Consider the following 20,196-nt stretch of genomic DNA (forward strand, 5'->3'; position numbering starts at 1 on the left):
GCAAAAACAAAAGAGAAAAGCGGCAGTGAAAGGGAAAAGCAGCAGTGAAGTGTAATAGCTACAGTGAAAGGGAAAAGCATCAGTGAAAGGGAAAAGCAAGACTAAAGGGGAAAAGCAGCAGTGAAAGGGAAAAGCAGCAGTGAAAGGGAAAAGCAGCAGTGAAAGGGAAAAGCAGCAGTGAAAGGGAAAAGCAAGAATAAAATGGAAAAGCAAGACTAAAAGGGAAAAGCAAGACTGAAAGGGAAAAGCAGCAGTGAAAGGGAAAAGCAAGACTAAAAGGGAAATCCAAGACTAAAAGGGAAAAGCAGCAGTGAAAGGGAAAAGCAGAAGTGAAAGGGAAAAGCAGACGTGAAAGGGAAAAGCAGACGTGAAAGGGAAAAGCAGCAGTGAAAGGGAAAAGCAAGACTAAAAGGGAAAAGCAAGACTAAAAGGGAATAGCAACACGAAAAGGGAAAAGCAAAACTAAAAGGGAAAAGCAAGACTAAAAGGGAAAATCAAGACTGAAAGGGAAAAGCAAGACTAAAAGGGAAAAGCAAGACTAAAAGGGAAAAGCAAGACTAAAAGGGAAAAGCAGCAGTGAAAGGAAATGCAGCAGTGAAGGGGAAAAGAAGGAGTGAAAGAGAAAAGCAGCAGTGAAAGGGAAAAGCAAGACTAAAAGGGAAAAGCAAGACTAAACGAGAAAAGCAAGAATAAAAAGGAAAAGCAAGACAAAAAGGGAAAAGCAGCAGTGAAAGGGAAAAGCAAAACTAAAAGGGAAAATCAAGATTAAAAGGAAAAAGCAAGACTAAAAGGGAAAAGCTAAACTAAAAGGGAAAAGCAAAACTAAAAGGGAAAAGCAAGACTGAAAGGGAAAATCAGCAGTGAAAGGGAAAAGCAGCAGTGAAAGGGAAAAGAGAGACTAAAACGGAAAAGCAAGACTAAAAGGGAAAAGCAGCAGTGAAAGGGAAAAGAGAGACTAAAAGTGAAAAGCAAGACTAAAAGGGAATAGCAAGACTAAAAGGGAAAAGCAAGACTAAAAGGGAAAAGCAAGACTAAAAGGGAAAAGCAAGACTAAAAGGGAAAAGCAAGACTAAAAGGGAAAAGTCGCAGTGAAAGGGAAAGCAGCAGTGAAGGGGAAAAGCAAGACTGAAAGGGAAAAGCAGCAGTGAAAGGGAAAAGCAAGCCTAAAAAGGGAAAAGCAGCACTGAAAGGGAAGAGCAGCAGTGAAAGAAAAAAGCAAGACTAAAAGGGAAAAGCAAGACTAAAAGGGAAATGTAGCAGTGAAAGTGAAAAGCAGCAATGAAAGTGAAAATCAGCAGTGAAAGGGAAAAGCAAGACTAAAAGGGAAAAGAAAGACTAAAAGGGAAAAGCAAGACTAAAAGGGAAAAGCAAGACAAAAGGGGAAAAGCAAGACTAAAAGGGAAAAGCGGCTGTGAAAGGGAAAAGCGGCAGTGAAAGGGAAAAGCAAGACTAAAAGACAACAGGGAATTGAAGGTGACTCTTGTGCAGATGTCATGATTTTGTTATTTTCATTAAAAACCAGTCAAGACTAATGTGGCCTCATAGCGCTCAATGGAGTCCCAGGGGAGATAGTGGGAATGAATAGGGGTTCACATCTGTATGCCCCGAGGCTGGTGCTCGCCTCTCTGACTGTGGCTTTAGGCTCCAGCGCTGATATTGGCTTCCCTTACTGTGGCTTTATGGCCCAGGGCCAGTGCTGGCCTCATGGGCTGGGGCTTCTGCCAGCTGGATACAGCTGCTGGCTGAACTGGCCAGGATGGAGCCTTCCCTGCTCAGCCTCCCATGTGCATATCCACCCCAAGAATGGAAGTCTTCCTTCTATGCGTACCCCATTCCACCACAATGAGGAAACCAAACCATTTAGGCACCTGAAATGCTTTTGCTCCTTCAGTCTGGCAGAAAGCAATGCCCTCTGTCTCATGCCATCTCTGCACAAACTGGAAGGGAATGGGGAGACATATGTCAGATCCAATGGGACAGGACTTCACTGGCTGCAGTTTAAAAGCAAATCACCCCAGCTCTTGTTGCCCTCTATTGCTGGGTACCCCTTGCCCCTGGCCACTGGATTTCCACGCATGCATCCTTCCTTGGAGCTAAGTGTGCCTTTCCCAGCAGCAAGCAGCAAGCTGGAGTCAGCACCAAAACCAAAACCTCCTTGTGCCTTTCCCTGTCCTTCTTTCACACATCGTCTTTTAGTTTCAGAAAATAGGGCCAGACCCCAACGAATAAAGAGCTCTAAGACAAAGCAGCTGCTTTATTTTCCTCCTCCCCTTTCCTCATCTACACCCCACAGAAAGACCATTTGCCAAGTAAGGGATGCAGTGATCAGGTGTATGAGGGGCAAAGTGAATCAAGCTTAATTTCAAAGGCTTGTCTCTTCCACGTGACTTCCCTGAGGTCTGATACAATCGTACAGTCATAGACTCATAGAATAGCCTGGGTTGAAAAGGACCACAGTGTGCAGGGTCTCCAACCAGCAGACCAGGCTGCCCAGAGCCACATCCAGCCTGGCCTGGAATGCCTCCAGGGATGGAGCATCCACAACCTCCCTGGGCAACCTGTTCCAGTGCGTTACCACCCTCTGTGTGAAAAACATCAACCTAATATCCAACCTAAACGTCCCCGTATCACTTTAAAAACATTCCCCCTTGTTTTATCACTATCCACCCTCGTAAACAGCCATTCCCCTGCCTGTTTATACACTCCTTTCAAATACTAGAAGGCCACAGTGAGGTCTCCCTGGAGCCTTCTCTTTTCCAAGCACAACAAGCCCAGTTCCCTCAACCTGTTCTCATAGGAAAGGTGCTCCAGCCCTCTGATCATCTTACTGTCCCCCCTTAGCATTATCTGCATTTCTCTTTTGCCTTCCTAAAAGGCACACCTGCTTCAGGGCACATTTCATCCCACTGTTAGGCCTTGTAAGAAGCACTATGGCAAGTCCATATGCAGAAAACACTGGCATTCCATTCACTAACAGAGAAACTATTCTGCCCTTGCTCCTGACTCTTGTCCCTGCCTCCTCCTGCACTGGGCAGTGTTTGTGGGCAATGAAAGAAATACCCACATTCTGGAAAATACAGACAAAAAAGAAACAGGCAGAAAAGCGGCACTAATACTTTGTCACTGGTGGGAATCTCCACAGAAAGTGCTGTGCTAAAGGTGTGAGGTTAAGGGATCATCACTATCAAGATAAAAGTCACAGCATGGAAGATTTAGCGATGGCGTGCTGACTAGAAGGAAAAAACAACACTTACCTTGGAGCTTGTTCATTTTCTCTCCTATCATCGGATATCTTCTCATCATCTACGTAGCTCTGAGGTTGGCCAAAGCCTGTTGCCATGAGCTTTGCTAAACGCAACAGTGCTGTGGCTCAGAGGTATTACACCGGCACATAGCATAGGAGATCTCCATAACCCAAGTGTCGAGGGAAGAAGGAAGGGGAACTGTTACAATTAATTACGTTCACTAAATTGATAATTGTAGGCTTCTTGTCACACACTACTGCCTACAGCAAACCAGCACAGATGTTGACAAACGTGACAGGGATTTCTGCATACAAGCAACCACTCGAGGCTGAGCACTCTCTCCTGTCTCTTTGCCATGTCTAGAAAGACCCAGAAGAGCTCAGTGTTCTCTTGCTGTTAGTTTACATCCTCCAAGCACTTCCAAAGGCACGCTGCTCTGTAGAAAAAGCTGAGCTTATCAGAAAGGTTGTGCAGGAAGAAGGCAGCAGTGTCAGTGCACGTCATCCTGGGGGATCTGAAAGCATTTGTGAAGAGAACAGGGAAAGAAGAGGGAAGAGAGCAAAACCAACAGGCACTAGCACTGCTGCCCACAGGGGGCGGGGCTTGAGGCAGGGCCTGTGCCAGAGGGGGGCCTGGCACAGTTAGGGCCAGCTCAGGGCCCAGAGCAGAGGGGGAGCAGGCAGAGGCAGGGCCTTGGGGCCCAGGATGGAGGAGGACCAGGCACAGCTGGGGCCAGCTCAGGGCCCAGAGCAGAGGGGGACCAGGCACAGCTGAGGCCACTGCAGGGCCCAGGTGAGAGGGGAACCCAGCACAGTCGGGGCTGCTTTGGGGCCTGGGCCGGAAGGGGGCCCGGCACAGCCAGGGCCTATCCCCCTTTTTTGCACATATGAAATGCTCCCAGCTGTGCTGCACAGCAAAACATCTTTCAATGGAGATGAAAACCTGTGAAATGAAAGAATCCTTTCTTATTTCTTTCACATTTGTGTTTGTTGACTGCAGTTCCAACCAGGTGGACTCGCAGTGTCTTGCAAGTGCCACCTGGAAGCAGGTACAGACTGGAGACACAGCACCCTCAATGTCCAGGTGAGTAACAGCAGCCAAGGAGGCCTTTGGGCTCTGCAGTGTCCAAGTGTGGAGCATTACACACAGGAGCAGCTGAGTATAACGACAGTGGCAGAGCTGCAGAGCTTGCCATAGTAGGGAGGCACAGTGGCTCAGCTCATTTCCCACAGTAACACAGGAAATAAGAGCCATGAGGGAAATGCAGATGCCTTCTGCCCCCATCAGAGGGGAGGAATGAGCTGCACTTCCACAGAGACATTCCTCTCACAGCCACTCAAACCTCAGGTGTGGAGGGACGAGCTGGGGCTGCTGGTGGCAGCTGTGGAACACTGCCATCTGTGGTGCTCCATCCTACCTTGGAGGTGGGCATGTAGAGCTGAGGACCTTTGTCACTGCACAAATGACTGCAAGCAGAGATGTAGCAGAGGGAACATAAAGCATTTAATAACTTATCATACAAAGCAATGAGTAATAGAAATGACAGTATTTCCAACCAAATATCCCCCATCCTAGCAGTCATGCCTGATCTCTACAGTCCCACCCAAACAATTTCCCAGCCCCCTCCAATTCCTCCTCACTATCCCACCCCTGAATTTCCCTCCCCCAATTCCCACACAGTAATTGCCCACACTAATTACCAGTATGCAGGGCATAGAGAACACCTGTTCCTTGTGTGCAGACACCTGGAAAAAAAAGAAGTGGCAGGGAACTGGAGGTCTGTAGCAGGTTGTGGAGGCTCTGCATAGAACGTAACCCCAGACCACAATCCCATCTGCTGCTGGGGCAGCAGCATCCCTGTCATTGGGGGATGTTGCCAGTGGTGGACAGGGACACAGGGAGAAGCCACACCTTGGTGTAGCTCTGATCTGCTCATGTCCAGTCCAATCCTCTATAGCACTTTCCATCTTCTGTCCTTTGTTCTTAACCGTATCCTTCCTTCTCTTCTGCTCTTTTCCTTTCTTTTAGGTGTCTTACCTGTATCTGCTTTTCCCCTCTTCTGTTCTTTTACTGCTCTGGTCAGCATCCAGTGTCTGCACCGCAACTCTAGGTTTTGGGATGGAGAAAGGTACACAGGGCATAGATTTGTACAAGAAAAGCTCTCTTGCTGTGCCCAACAGATGACAAAAAGGAACCCTCAGGACCACAAAGGCAGCTTGTTTCTCCAAAGGCCACAGCGTAAGCTCGTGTAACTGGGAAGGACTCTGTTATACATCTCCTAAAAGTGCCTTTGAATTAATAATTTTCTGGTCTTGTTTCCAATTGTTGCTCAGAGGAAATGAGGTTTTTATCCTTGTATCTTTGCAGGAAGACAGAGAGGAGGGAACCTGTCTGGTGAAATGCTCACGTGCTGTTTCCTTCCTTGCACCAACAGCCTGTTTGTGTCCACACGATGCCAGTTGTCCTCCTGACAGTTTCTACCGGTCCTTCTCCGAGTCCTTCTGCTAAGCACTGCTATTTCTGTATCCTCGGGGCCCTATTAGGACTAAAAAGGGGAGTGGATAACAGATGGAAGGATCTGGCCTTCTGCTGGGTGATAGCCGCCTGCATGTCCTGTTCCTGCTTTCTCTTTTCCCCAGGTGGCATTGTGCTTCCCAAGGAGCATATGGACCTTTTAGATGGGAGTGCGCAGCAAGGAACACATGGGGTCTCATCTTCCTCCCTGCTCTACATCTGAGTGAGGGACACTGTGACCTGCTCAGGAGGCAAGATGTCATGTCAGGGAGGTGTGTTTTCCTTGTTGTTTTTTATCATCTGTGCTTTGCTTTGCTGTGTTATTTTTTTTCCTTTGCAGTTCTATGGTTTTCTTTCCTATTTGGTGTTTTCTATGTCGTGTTTTTTTTTTGTTTTTTGTTTTTTGTTTTTTTTATAAGTTTTTTTCTGTTTTTCCTTGTCTTAGTTTTTTTCTTTTGTTTGATTTATTATTTTTCTTTGCTTTTATTATTATTATTATTATTTTTTAATTCTTTGTTATTTCCTAGAATCCTTCATGGTTTATTTGTTGTTGTGTTTTTCATCTATGCTTTGCTATTTTTCTTTATATACGCTGTATGAGAACTGTTGAATCACAGTCTGAGCCACTGATTATCACCTAGGGAAGGGACCTGGTCAGTCCTGGTTAGTGCAGGTGAGGGCAATGCAGCTGAGTGACTGGAAGGGATGGAGCCTGGCTGCACCTCTCTTACAGCTCATTTTTGAAGGCTGACTGCCCCTGGGTGGAATTTTTTTTGATGGTTTCTCCTCTGTGGAGTTTGTTCTGTGCACTTCCATCCTCAGTGGTGGGTGAGCCATTCTTTCCTTACCTTTGTAGTATATTCACACTGTGCTAGTCTTTCTGTTGTTACAGATAGTATGTGTTTTTTTTTCTATTTGTTTTCTGTGGTTTTTTAAACTTTGATTCCCTGGTTTTTGGCTTGCTTTTTTTCTTTATATTTCTTTTTTTTTTTCTTTTTCTTTTTTTTTTTTTTTTTTTTTGCTGTGTCCTATTCTGCTTTACGGTGACATTTGCAAGAGACTGTGAATTCTCCTGGTTCAAATTGCAGTTGGCTTAATCAAATGTGTAAGAAATATATAAGGGCTGCTGAGGCCAGGCTGGAGTTGCATTTCTTTATGAACTGGGGTGTTGCTGCGGATGCGTTTATCTCCTGTTTTGTCTCTTTTGCGGCTGTTCAAGAATATTAGATTGTGCAATGTCAGTGTTTGTTGCCATCCTGCTTTCTCTTCTCTGTCTTGCAGGTCAGCTCGTGCTAGAAGTCAGTGGTATCACTGTATGAATGGAGGTCAGTTTAGGAGCAGCTGCTGATGGAAGGAATCAAGACCAGGCTAATAAATGGAAGCATCTCCTGGTAAGGTGTCAGAGGTGGCAGTAATGATGTCTGTCATCGTTAAAACCAGAGGGCAGGCTCATCCGAGTGCTTGCTGACTGATACTTCGGAGTATCTCGTTCTCCAGCTGAACGATAAGAAAGCTAAATATGCTGAGCCATTACAGCTTGTGCTGAAGTTGTGAATGTGCTCCCAGATGTTTCCTTTAGTGGTAAATCATGTTCTGGCACTGTGGTAGTCCTATCTCTGTCATGATCTGGAGCACCGTGTCTTGTTGCGAGCCTTGTGTGCCTGTTTCCATGAACCTTGCTTTCTTTCTCTCTTCAGAGTAAGGGCAGGGTGCTTCCTTGCTTTTGGTGGATTCATCCAGGAGGCTGTTAGAAGGCCAAATGCAATGTTCATTACATGGAGGGACAGGATGGGAATGGACTGTCATTGCCACCAGGCAAAAGAGAGTTTCTTATGTCATGAATGATATAATTTTGATTATTCAGAGCAGTTGCAGTGTGGTAGAGGATGTCACGAAACCATTTATTTGGGAGCGCAGGGAAGAGTCATGAGAACCGAAACCGTAGTTTCTGTTTTGGCTGTCAAAATGGTGGAGTTTCTTTGGGAGGGCAATAGCTGGGCTTCCTGTTAGCAGGCCCCCTCTGAAAGATTGGGCTTTGCTTGCTGCTTTGCTGTGCCTACCTGCCTGCTCCCTGTGCTTGTTCCTTTTACATTTCAGTGCTTCTTTTCCCTTGCTTTGATGCTTTTCCCTTTCATGCTTCTTTTCTCTTTCAGTGCTGCCTTTGCCCTTTATGTACTCCTTTTCCCTATCAGTGTTACTTTATGCTGTTCCTTTCCCTTTCGGGGCTCCTTTTCCCTTTCAGGGCTGCTTTCCTTTGCTTATTTTCTTTTTCAAAGCTCCTTTTCCCTTTCAGGGCTCCTTTTCTTTATCAGTTCTGCTTCTCCCTTTCAGGGCTGCATTTTCTTGTTCCTTTTCCCTTTCACTGCCGCTTTTCCCTTTCATGCTGCTTTTCCCTATTAGTCTTGCTTTTCCCATTCATTGCTGCTTTTCCCTTTTATTCTTGCTTTTCCCGTTCACTGCTGCTTTTCCCTTTCACTGCTGATTTTCCCTTTCACTGCTGCTTTTCCCATTCACTGCTGCTCTTCCCTTTCACTGCTGCTCTTCCCTTTCACTGCTGCTCTTCCCTTTCACTGGTGCTTTTCCCTTTCACTGCTGCTTTTCCCTTTCACTGCTGCTCTTCCCTTTCACTGCTGCTCTTCCCTTTCACTGCTGCTCTTCCCTTTCACTGCTGCTTTTCCCTTTCACTGCTGCTTTTCCCTTTCACTGCTGCACTTCCCATTCTCTGCTGCTCTTCCCATTCACTGCTGCTCTTCCCTTTCACTGCTGCTCTTCCCTTTCACTGCTGCTCTTCCCATTCACTGCTGCTTTTCCCTTTCACTGCTGCTTTTCCCTTTCACTGCAGCTCTTCCCTTTCACTGGTGCTTTTCCCTTTTCACTGGTGCTTTTCCCTTTTCACTGGTGCTTTTCCCTTTCACTGGTGCTTTTCCCTTTCACTGCTGATTTTCCCTTTCACTGCTGCTCTTCCCTTTCACTGCTGCTTTTCCCTTTCACAGCTGCTTTTCCCTTTTAGTCTTCCTTTTCACTGCTGCTTTTCCCTTTTAGTCTTGCTTTTCCCTTTTAGTCTTGCTTTTCCCTTTCACTGGTGCTTTTCCCTTTCACTGCGGTTTTTCCCTTTCACTGCTGATTTTCCCTTTTAGTCTAGCTTTCCCCTTTCACTGCTGCTTTTTCCTTTCACTCCGGCTCTTCCCTTTCACTGCTGATTTTCCTTTCACTGCTGCTTTTCCCTTTTAGTCTTGCTTTCCCCTTTCGCTCTTGCTTTTCCCTTTTAGTCTTCCTTTTCCCTTTCAGTCTTGCTTTTCCCTTTCACTGCTGCTTTTCCCTTTCACTGCTGCTCTTCCCTTTCACTGCTGCTCTTCCCTTTCACTGCTGCTTTTCCCTTTCTCTGCTGCTTTTCCCTTTTAGTCCTGCTTTTCCCTTTCTCTGCTGCTTTTCCCTTTTAGTCTTGCTTTTCCCTTTTAGTCCTGCTTTTCCCTTTCACTGCTGCTTTTCCCAGTCACTGCAGCTCTTCCCTTTCACTGCAGCTCTTCCCTTTCACTGCTGCTCTTCCCATTCACTGCTGATTTTCCCATTCACTGCTGCTTTTCCCTTTCACTGCTGTTTTTCACTTTTAGTCTTGCTTTTCCCGTTCACTTCTGCTTTTCCCTTTCACTGCTGCTTTTCCCTGTTAGTCTTGTTTTTCCCTTTCACTGCTGCTTTTCCCTTTCACTGCTGCTTTTCCATTTTATTCTTGCTTTTCTTTTTCAGTCTTGCTTTTCCCTTTTAGTCATGCTTTTCCCTTTCAGTCTTGCTTTTCCCATTCACTGCTGCTTTTCCCATTCACTGCTGCTTTTCCCATGCACTGCTGCTCTTCCCTTTCAGTCTTGTTCTTCCCTTTCACTGCTGCTCTTCCCTTTCACTGCTGCTCTTCCCTTTCACTGCTGCTCTTCCCTTTCACTGCTGCTCTTCCCTGTTAGTCTTGTTTTTCCCTTTCACTGCTGCTTTACCTTTTCACTGCTGCTTTTCCCTTCCCCTGCTGCTTTTCCCTTCCCCTGCTGCTTTTCCCTTCCCCTGCTGCTTTTCCCTTCCCCTGCTGCTTTTCCCTTCCCCTGCTGCTTTTCCCTTCCCCTGCTGCTTTTCCCTTCCCCTGCTGCTTTTCCCTTCCCCTGCTGCTTTTCCCTTCCCCTGCTGCTTTTCCCTTCCCCTGCTGCTTTTCCCTTCCCCTGCTGCTTTTCCCTTTCACTGCTGCTTTTCCCTTTCACTGCTGCTTTTCCCTTTCACTGCTGCTTTTCCCTTTCACTGCTGCTTTTCCCTTTCACTGCTGCTTTTCCCTTTCACTGCTGCTTTTCCCTTCCCCTGCTGCTTTTCCCTTCCCCTGCTGCTTTTCCCTTTCACTGCTGCTCTTCCCTTTCTCTGCTGCTTTTCCCATTCACTGCTGCTTTTCCCTTTCACTGCTGCTTTTCCCTTTCAGTCCTGCTTTTCCCTTTTAGTCCTGCTTTTCCCTTTCTCTGCTGCTTTTCCCTTTTAGTCTTGCTTTTCCCTTTCACTCGTGCTTTTCCTTTTTAGTCCTGCTTTTCCCTTTCACTGCTGCTCTTCCCTTTCACTGCTGCTCTTCCCTTTCACTGCTGCTCTTCCCTTTCACTGCTGCTCTTCCCTTTCACTGCTGCTCTTCCCTGTTAGTCTTGTTTTTCCCTTTCACTGCTGCTTTACCTTTTCACTGCTGCTTTACCTTTTCACTGCTGCTTTTCCCTTCCCCTGCTGCTTTTCCCTTCCCCTGCTGCTTTTCCCTTCCCCTGCTGCTTTTCCCTTCCCCTGCTGCTTTTCCCTTCCCCTGCTGCTTTCCCTTCCCCTGCTGCTTTTCCCTTCCCCTGCTGCTTTCCCTTCCCCTGCTGCTTTTCCCTTCCCCTGCTGCTTTTCCCTTTCACTGCTGCTTTTCCCTTTCAGTCCTGCTTTTCCCTTTTAGTCCTGCTTTTCCCTTTTAGTCCTGCTTTTCCCTTTTAGTCCTGCTTTTCCCTTTCTCTGCTGCTTTTCCTTTTTAGTCCTGCTTTTCCCTTTCACTCGTGCTTTTCCTTTTTAGTCCTGCTTTTCCCATTCACTGCTGCTCTTCCCTTTCACTGCTGCTCTTCCCTTTCACTGCTGCTCTTCCCTTTCACTGCTGCTCTTCCCTGTTAGTCTTGTTTTTCCCTTCCCCTGCTGCTTTTCCCTTCCCCTGCTGCTTTTCCCTTCCCCTGCTGCTTTTCCCTTCCCCTGCTGCTTTTCCCTTCCCCTGCTGCTTTTCCCTTCCCCTGCTGCTTTTCCCTTCCCCTGCTGCTTTCCCTTCCCCTGCTGCTTTTCCCTTCCCCTGCTGCTTTTCCCTTTCACTGCTGCTTTTACCTTTCACTGCTGCTTTTCCCTTCCCCTGCTGCTTTTCCCTTCCCCTGCTGCTTTTCCTTTCCCCTGCTGCTTTTCCTTTCCCCTGCTGCTTTTCCCTTCCCCTGCTGCTTTTCCCTTTCACTGCTGCTCTTCCCTTTCTCTGCTGCTTTTCCCATTCACTGCTGCTTTTCCCTTTTAGTCCTGCTTTTCCCTTTTAGTCCTGCTTTTCCCTTTTAGTCCTGCTTTTCCCTTTTAGTCCTGCTTTTCCCTTTCTCTGCTGCTTTTCCCTTTTAGTCTTGCTTTTCCCTTTTAGTCTTTCTTTTCCATTTTAGTCCTGCTTTTCCCTTTCACTGCTGATTTTCCCATTCACTGCTGCTCTTCCCTTTCACTGCTGCTCTTCCCTTTCATTGCTGCTCTTCCCTTTCATTGCTGCTTTTCCCTTTCACTGGTGATTTTCCCTTTCACTGCTGTTTTTCCCTTTTAGTCTTGTTTTTCCCCTTCACTGCTGCTTTCCCCTTTCACTCTTGCTTTTCCATTTTAGTCCTGCTTTTCCCTTTTAGTCTTGCTTTTCCCTTTTAGTCTTGCTTTTCCCTTTTAGTCTTGCTTTTCCCTTTTAGTCTTGCTTTTCCCTTTTAGTCTTGCTTTTCCCTTTTAGTCTTGCTTTTCCCTTTTAGTCTTGCTTTTCCCTTTTAGTCTTGCTTTTCCCTTTTAGTCTTGCTTTTCCCTTTTAGTCTTGCTCTTCCCTTTCACTGCTGCTCTTCCCTTTCACTGCTGCTCTTCCCTTTCACTGCTGCTCTTCCCTTTCACTGCTGCTCTTCCCTTTCATTGCTGCTCTTCCCTTTCATTGCTGCTCTTCCCTTTCATTGCTGCTCTTCCCTTTCATTGCTGCATTTCCCTTTCACTGCTGCTTTTCCCTTTCACTGCTGCTTTTCCTTTTCAGTGCTGCTTTTCCCTTTTAGTCTTGCTTTTCCCTTTTAGTCTTGCTTTTCTCTTTTAGTCTTGCTTTTCTCTTTTAGTCTTGCTTTTCCCTTTTAGTCTTGCTTTTCCCTTTTAGTCTTGCTTTTCCCTTTTAGTCTTGCTTTTCCCTTTTAGTCTGGATTTTCCCTTTTAGTCTGGATTTTCCCGTTTAGTCTTGATTTTCCCTTTTAGTGTTGCTTTTCCCTTTCACTGCTGCTTTTCCCTTTCCCTGCTGCTTTTCCCTTTTAGTGTTGCTTTTCCCTTTCACTGCAGCTCTTCCCTTTCACTGCTGCTCTTCCCTTTAACTGCTGAGTTTGCCATTCACTGCTGCTTTTCCCTTTCACTTCTGCTTTTCCCTTTCACTTCTGCTTTTCCCTTTCACTGCTGCTTTTCCCTGTTAATCTTGTTTTTCCCTTTCACTGCTGCTTTTCCCTTTTAGTCTTGCTTTTCCCTTTTAGTCTTGCTTTTCCCTTTTAGTCTTGCTTTTCCCTTTTAGTCTTGCTTTTCCCTTTCACTGCTGCTTTTCCCTTTTAGTCTTGCTTTTCCCTTTTAGTCTTGCTTTTCCCTTTTAGTCTTGCTTTTCCCTTTTAGTCTTGCTTTTCTCTTTTAGTCTTGCTTTTCCCTTTCACTGCTGCTTTTCCCTTTCACTGCTGCTTTTCCCTTTCACTGCTGCTTTTCCCTTTCACTGCTGCTTTTCCCTTTCACTGCTGCTTTTCCCTTTCACTGCTGCTTTTCCCTTTCACTGCTGCTTTTCCCTTTTAGTCTTGCTTTTCCCTTTTAGTCTGGATTTTCCCGTTTAGTCTTGCTTTTCCCGTTTAATCTTGCTTTTCCCTTTTAGTCTTGCTTTTCCCATTCACTGCTGCTTTTCCCTTTTATTCTTGCTTTTCCCTTTTATTCTTGCTTTTCCCGTTTAGTCTGGATTTTCCCGTTTAGTCTTGCTTTTCCCGTTTAGTCTTGCTTTTCCCTTTTAGTCTTGCTTTTCCCTTTCACTGCTGCTTTTCCCATTCACTGCTCCTCTTCCCCTTCACTGCTCCTCTTCCCTTTCACTGCTGCTCTTCCCTTTCACTGCTGCTCTTCCCTTTCATTGCTGCTTTCCCCTTTCACTGCTGCTTTCCCCTTTCACTCTTGCTTTCCCCTTTCAGTCTTGCTTTCCCCTTTCAGTCTTGCTTTCCCCTTTCAGTCTTGCTTTTCCCTTTCAGTCTTGCTTTTCCCTTTTAGTCTTGCTTTTCCCTTTGAGTCTTGCTTTTCCCTTTTAGTCTGGATTTTCCCTTTTAGTCTTGCTTTTCTTTTTGAGTCTTGCTTTTCCCTTTCAGTCTTGAGTTTCCCTTTTAGTCTTGCTTTTCCCTTTCACTGGTGCTTTTCCCTTTCACTGCTGCTCTTCCCTTTCACTTCAGCTCTTCCCTTTCACTACTGCTTTTCCCATTCACTGCTGCTTTTCCCTTTTGGTCTTGCTTTTCCCTTTTGGTCTTGCTTTTCCCTTTTGGTCTTGCTTTTCCCTTTTGGTCTTGCTTTTCCCTTTTGGTCTTGCTTTTCCCTTTCACTGCTGCTTTTCCCTTTTAGTCTTTCTTTTCTGTTTTATTCTTCCTTTTCCCTTTTAGTCTTGCTTTTCCCTTTTACTCTTGTTTTTCCCTTTTAGTCTTGATTTTCCCTTTTAGTCTTGATTTTCCCTTTTAGTCTTGCTTTTCCCTTTTAGTCTTGCTTTTCCCTTTTAGTCTTGCTTTTCCCTTTTAGTCTTGATTGTCCCTTTCACTGCTGCTTTTCCCTTTTGTGTCTTGCTTTTCCCTTTCATTGCTACTTTTCCCTTTTAGTCTTGCTTTTCCCTTTTAGTCTTGCTTTTCCCTTTCACTGCTGCTTTTCCCTTTCACTGCTGCTTTTCCCTTTTAGTCTTGCTTTTCCCTTTCACTGCTGGTTTTCACTTTTAGTCTTGCTTTTCCCTTTCACTGCTGCTTTTCCCTTTTATTCTTGCTTTTCCCTTTTAGTCCTGCTTTTCCCTTTTAGTCTTGCTTTTCCCTTTCACTGCTGCTTTTCCCTGTCATGGTCTTGTAATTTTGTAATTTTGCTATCAGTATTCCACATCATAACATAATGTCAAGTATGGATACTTCTCTTGAATGTGCAGTCCACAGAAGAAGACTACATATCCCAGAGAACAACAGGAGTAACAATAAGTTACGGGACCATGACTCTGTATAATCTCGTTTCCTGGCTGGAGTGCCCTCCTTCTTCTCTCGAACTTCTCGGAGAGTGGGATGCGTTCCAGCCGTGTTGCCTAGAGTTCACAGTAGGCCTCTCGGTTTTCGGGGACTCTCTCTCTCTGTTTCATTAGATTTGTTAGCCTCAATTATATTATATTGTGTTATCTTGTATTTCGATATCATATTTAGTAAAATAAGTTTTTCCTCCTTAGATTGTTGCTGTTTTATCCCACTCGCCTTTTCCCCCTACTTACCGGGCCCCGGGGGGGGGCCCACGGGGTGGCTTCCCGTGTCACGGGCATAGGTAGATCTAAGTAACCCGTGACACCTATTAGTCTTGCATTTCCCTTTCACTGCTGCTTTTCCCTTTTAGTCTTTTCCCTTTCACTGCTGCTTTTCACTTTTAGTCTTGCTTTTCCCTTTCACTGCTGCTTTTCCCTTTTACTCTTTTCCCTTTCACTGCTGCTTTTCCCTTTTAGTCTTGCTTTTCCCTTTCACTGCTGCTTTTTTCTTTTAGTCTTTTCCCTTTCACTGCTGCTTTTCCCTTTTAGTCTTGCTTTTCCCTTTTAGTCTTGCTTTTCCCTTTTAGTCTTGCTTTTCCCTTTCACTGCTGCTTTTCCCTTTTAGTCTTGCTTTTCCCTTTTAGTCTTACTTTTCCCTTTTAGTCTTGCTTTTCCCTTTTAGTTTTGCTTTTCCCTATTAGTCTTGCTTTTCCCTTTCCCTGCTGCTTTTCACTTTTAGTCTTGCTTTTCCCTTTTAGTCTTGCTTTTCCCTTTCACTGCTGCTTTTAGCTTTCACTGCTGCTTTTCCCTACTAGTCTTGCTTTTCCTTTTTAGTCTTGCTTTTCCCTTTTATTCTTGCTTTTCCCTTTCACTGCTGCTTTTCACTTTCCTTGCTGCTTTTCCCTTTTAGTCTTGCTTTTCCCTTTCACTGCTGCTTTTTTCTTTTAGTCTTGCTTTTCCCTTTTAGTCTTGTTTTTACCTTTTAGTCTTGCTAAAAACCCTTCTTAAGGCCTCAGCACCATCAAAGAAGTGGCCACCCCGCCGGCAGCAATAGAAGAGCCCATGGGGCAGCTGAGGAGGCGGGGGCCAGGCAGCACCTGGGACACACACTGGCCCCAACGGACCCTTGTCATCACCGTCCAATTCAACCTCAAATAGAAAACAGAAAGACTGCAAACAATAAATTAACATTGAAAACAATTGAAAAACGAAGTGTTAGTATTGAGTGTTGGTATTGATATCGGCACAGCTGTTGACGCTTCCCCATCCTTGACGCTCTCTCCCCTTTTTCCTACTGCCGTGCAACTGCTGCCACTGTTGCATTCCAGACACGAACCCCACGGGCTTCAGAGAGGGCAATGGCAAACCTCTGCTCCTGGGGACCAACATCCACAGGCCGTGCTACAGCTGGGGTCAGCCAGCTGGAGCAGAACCACCAGTCCTGCTGGACACCAGGCTGAACCTGCAAGGAACCCACCCGGGCTGCCTTGCCGAACGCTGTCCTGGGCTGCGTGTGGCCAGGTGCCACCCGTGGGTGAAGGGCGGTTATCCCGCCCTCTGCTCAGCCCTGAGGAGGTCACAGCTGGAGCGCTGGGACCGCAGCTGGGCTACCCAGCACAGGGGATAACAACACGCTTCTTCCCATTACGAGTGGACCATTCGGTTCTACCACTCCAGATCCGCAGCCCATCCCTGTACAACCGCTCTTAAGTAGGGACTACACACTTCCTTCTTTGCAGGCATTTGAAATGTCTCTACAGAAGACAAAACCAGACAAAAATCTTTCCGTGCCTATTCACACCACGTTCCTAAGACAACACAGCTGGTTCTTAAACACGGTAGTACGTACCCTTGGTTTACTGCACAGCTGGTGAACAGAAAGTTCTCCAGCCTCACTACGGAATAAAGAACTCCACCATCATTCCCATGCTCCCTATGAAGCATACTGAGCTCCAACACTCACTCAGTCCCTCACTCAATCTTCCCCCTGCTAATGTTCTTCCATCTAATTCCACCTCACATCACAACACAAGCTGTCACAGCCTGGTGTACAGTCTCATCAAAGGGAACGCTGCTTGTTTGCCATCAGAATTCATTAAAAAATGAAACAATTCAACAACCAACAACCACTACTTCTCATATTACCTACAGGCAACAATGCCTGAAGAACTGGAGTGTCAGATGGCATGCAAAACATTAGAAGTTGGCTCGTAGGAATGAAAGAATTTCATGAGAGAACGGGGTGTTGGTATTGATAACGGCACAGCTGTTGACGCTTCCCCATCCTTGACGCTCTCTCCCCTTTTGAATGCGGGCAAATTGAGTTGCTGTTTTTCTGTGTTTTCTTCTGTTGCTCTTTTAGCTTTTAAGAGAGCTACGAGTTTTTTTCCCTGTTAAGGAGCTATCTCAGGTTTGCGATTCTGCACCTGCGAGCTTGACCTTGAAAGTCCAGGCGGACTGCCAATACTCCGGTATATTTTATAAACACTGCTGAGCTTTGTTTTCTTTTATTTTTTTTCCTCTCTATTGAAGAAAAAAAAAAGGAAAAAAAAATGTTTTCTCTACTAAATTTGTTTTACCAGGGACTGTGTGCCATTGGTTCCTTTTTTGAGACGCTCCGAACATATTGGGTCATGTTTAAGCTAGCCACTTTTTCTTATGGAGCTATACAATTGTATAATGGATTGAAAGCATGGTTAGCAATGCTCACTTCGTATCTGCATACAGCTCCAGAGGGAGCAACTAATGCAACTAATTATACAGAAATGGTGATTTTTAAGCGTGCTCCTCTTTCTTTCTATGAATCCTTTATGCAGTTTTTGAATGATCAGCGGGCCACACTCTTAATCTCCCTGATCTTACTGTTGATTATTGTAATAATCTCACTCAGTATCTGGATTTATAACATCCGGAGGAAGTCTTCCCTAGAACCAGAGAATACTGAGTGGCAGGGAGTGTGGAGAGGCTTTGAAGAGATTCTCAAAGGACAGACATCTTCAGTGTTATGGAGCTTCACTCCTGAACGCTTGAAGAATCCTGAGAGTTTGATTGCATATTTGAGGCAGGAATGTTGTGGCTCAGGCAGATCTCAGGAGGCACAAATGATTTTGGGCCTAGCTAATGCTTATCGGGCCTTATTCAATACCATTCCTGAGAGGGAAGTTTTTGAAGCTGAGAGAGAGAGTCTCAGGGCCGAGAAGGAGAGTCTTAGAGCTGAGGCAGAAACACTTTGGACTGAGAAGGTAGAGAGAGAAAAAGCTTTTGAAGCTGCGAGAAAAGATCTCCTGTACCAACGAGACTCAATCTGGTACGAGAAAGAGAATCTTAGAGCTGACGCAGAAAAACTTTGGGATGAGAAAAGCTCCCTGCAATCCCAACTCAACACTCTCCAGTCCGAGCACGGCGCCCTCCGGTCCGAGCACGACACTCTCCAGTCCGAGCACAGCGCCCTCCAGTCCGAGTACAACACTCTCCAGAATGAGCGCGATGCCCTCCTGACCGAGCACAATGCCCTCCAGACCGAGCACAATACTCTCCAGTCCAAGTATGACGCCCTCCAGTCTGAGTGCGGTACCCTCCAGGCCAAGCACGATGCCTTCCAACCCAACTGCGATGCCCTCCGGTCCGAGCACAACACTCTTCAGTCTGTGCATAATGCCCTCTGGTCCGAGCATAACGCTCTTCAGACTGAGCACAATGCCCTCCGGACCGAGCACAATACTCTCCAGATTGAGCACAACGCTCTCCGGTCCGGGTACAATACTCTCCAGTCCAAGTATGACGCCCTCCAGTCTGAGTGCGGCACCCTCCAGCCTAAGCACGATGCCCTTCAACCCAATTGTGACACCCTCCAGACCGAGCACAACACTCTTCAGTCCGAGCATAATGCCCTCCAGTCCGAGCATAACGCTCTTCAGACTGAGCACAATGCCCTCCGGACCGAGCTCAACACTCTCCAGACTGAGCACACTGCCCTCCAGGCCGAGCATAACGTCCTCCGGTTCGGGTACAACACTCTCCAGTCCAACTACAACAGCCTCCAGACTGAGCTTGGTGCCGTCCAGTTTGAGCGGAACGCTCTCCGAGACCAGCTATGTGCCCTCCAGGGTGAGCTGAATGTATTTAACCAACTACCAGGGGCACATGTAGTCCAAATTGGCCAGCCACTGGGGGCGCATGTAGTTCAATCTGACCAGCCACCGGGGGCACATGTAGTTCAATTTGACCAGCCACCGGGGGCACATGTAGTCCAATTGGACCAACCATCGGGGACACCAGATACAATGTTGGTTGCCCCTGTAAGAGGGTGAAAGACAAAACAAGTTTCAACTCAGTTAGAGAAAATGCAGAAGGAGTTAGAAGAGCGGAGGGAGTTAGGAGAGCAGGACTCAGGAGACTCAGGTGACTCGGGAGAGCAGGGGGAGTCAGAAGACCAGAAGAAGTTGGAGGAGCAGAGGATGTTAGAGGGGTATAAGAAGATGATAGAGGAGCAGAAGATGTTAGAGGAGCAGAAGAAGTTAGAGGAGCAGAGAAAGTTAGGAGAGAGGAAAAAGAAGGAGGGTTACCTGGAGGAAATAACACAAGCGTCAGGGTCAGAGTCAGAAGAGGAGCCAAAAGCTAGTTTTTCTTTACGAGAATTTCTCAAGTCCAAACTTATAGATGGGGCAGCCTCATCAACACAGTTGCCACCATCAACACCTGGGACTCTTGATAGAGCAAAAGGTGAGCAAAGTATTACGACCATTATTGATCGATCTTTTAAACTGAGTGAAATTCGAGATCTAAGAAAGGATTACACACGTCAGCCAAAAGAAAATATGGTCACTTGGTTACTTCGCTGCTGGGACAATGGTGCCAACAGTGCGTGGCTCGATGGCAGTGAAGCTCGCCAACTGGGTAGCATTTCCAGGGACTCGCGTGTGTACAGAGGTATTGGCACATGCCAAAATCGGTCCTACACCCTCTGGAAGCGGATGTTGATAGCGGTAAGAGATAGATTCCCCTTTAAACGGGACTTGGAGCCTGAGAGAAAGAAATGGACTGATATTGAGAAAGGTATCCAATTTTTGAGAGAAAATGCTCTGGTGGAAATGCTATACAGCCGCGAGTTCAATCGTAACGATCCAGACCAATTACATGATCCTGAAGCAGTCCGCGTTCCACGACAAATGTGGCGTGACTTTACAAAAGCAGCTCCAGAAAAGCATGCAAGTGCACTTGCATTAGTATATGGCAAAGGGGACAGGAAACCCTTTGTGAATGAACTAATTGGCAGACTTCAGGAACTTGAATTATTTATAAGCGCCACAGAAGTTAATCTGTATACTTCAGCCATTGTCAAAATTGTGGAAAGGTTAAACGAAGTGGAGGGAACACAAAATGATATTATTGACAAATTGGCTAATGTGCCTGATGTAGATGAATCCACGGTGGTACAAGATGATGGAAACCAGGATTTCCACAATCGCCTATTGAGGAAGCTAAACAACATGAGTTCCTCTCGACCTGTATCATCGAAAATCTCAACCATTAAAAAGAGACGTCCTCATATTCAAGCAAATGACGATGATAAGTCACCTCGAATCAACAATGAGACTACACGTCTTGCCTTGTTGCTTTTCCTCTGTAGTCATGGGGAGGACATGAAGAAGTGGTGTAATTCATCCACCTCTGCACTTCAGGCACGAGTGAAAGAATTACAAGGTGAAACAACTACCAAGGTGAACTCTTCCAAGAAGGGGAGAGTTCCAGTTGCTGCAAGTCAACGAGGTAAACAATAGAGGGGCCCTGCCTCCAGCCAGGGGGGGGAAAGGGACAATAGAGTATACTGGACTGTGTGGATTAAGTGGCCTGGCACATCTCAACCACAGAAATATAAAGCCTTGGTGGACACTGGTGCACAATGCACCCTAATGCCCTCAAGTCACCAAGGGACACAACCAATATATATCCATG

At 46.2% G+C, this 20,196-nt stretch overlaps 1 protein-coding gene across 3 annotated transcripts; it reads left to right on the forward strand.

Moving 5' to 3' along the window:
- Window positions 1–3,897: 3,897 nt before the first annotated feature.
- Window positions 3,898–14,450, forward strand: LOC146755749 (uncharacterized). Of its 3 annotated transcripts, XM_085525203.1 has the most exons (4): window positions 3,898–4,328; window positions 5,885–6,031; window positions 7,041–7,150; window positions 7,457–14,450. In XM_085525203.1, the coding sequence occupies exon 4, from the start codon at window positions 7,961–7,963 to the stop codon at window positions 8,894–8,896; it is 936 nt and encodes a 311-aa protein (XP_085381329.1). In that variant the 5' UTR covers window positions 3,898–4,328; window positions 5,885–6,031; window positions 7,041–7,150; window positions 7,457–7,960; the 3' UTR covers window positions 8,897–14,450. The 3 variants fall into 3 exon arrangements, with proteins under 3 accessions (XP_085381329.1, XP_085381328.1, XP_085381330.1); XM_085525202.1 differs by lacking the exon at window positions 3,898–4,328 and having other exon boundaries at window positions 5,220–6,031; XM_085525204.1 differs by lacking the exons at window positions 3,898–4,328; window positions 5,885–6,031 and adding an exon at window positions 6,248–6,432.
- The last annotated feature ends 5,746 nt before the right edge of the window (window positions 14,451–20,196 follow it).

This window comes from Coturnix japonica, chromosome 30 (genome assembly GCF_054131305.1).
Source record: "Coturnix japonica strain WE chromosome 30, WE-NBRP24, whole genome shotgun sequence".
Classification (NCBI taxonomy): domain Eukaryota; kingdom Metazoa; phylum Chordata; class Aves; order Galliformes; family Phasianidae; genus Coturnix; species Coturnix japonica.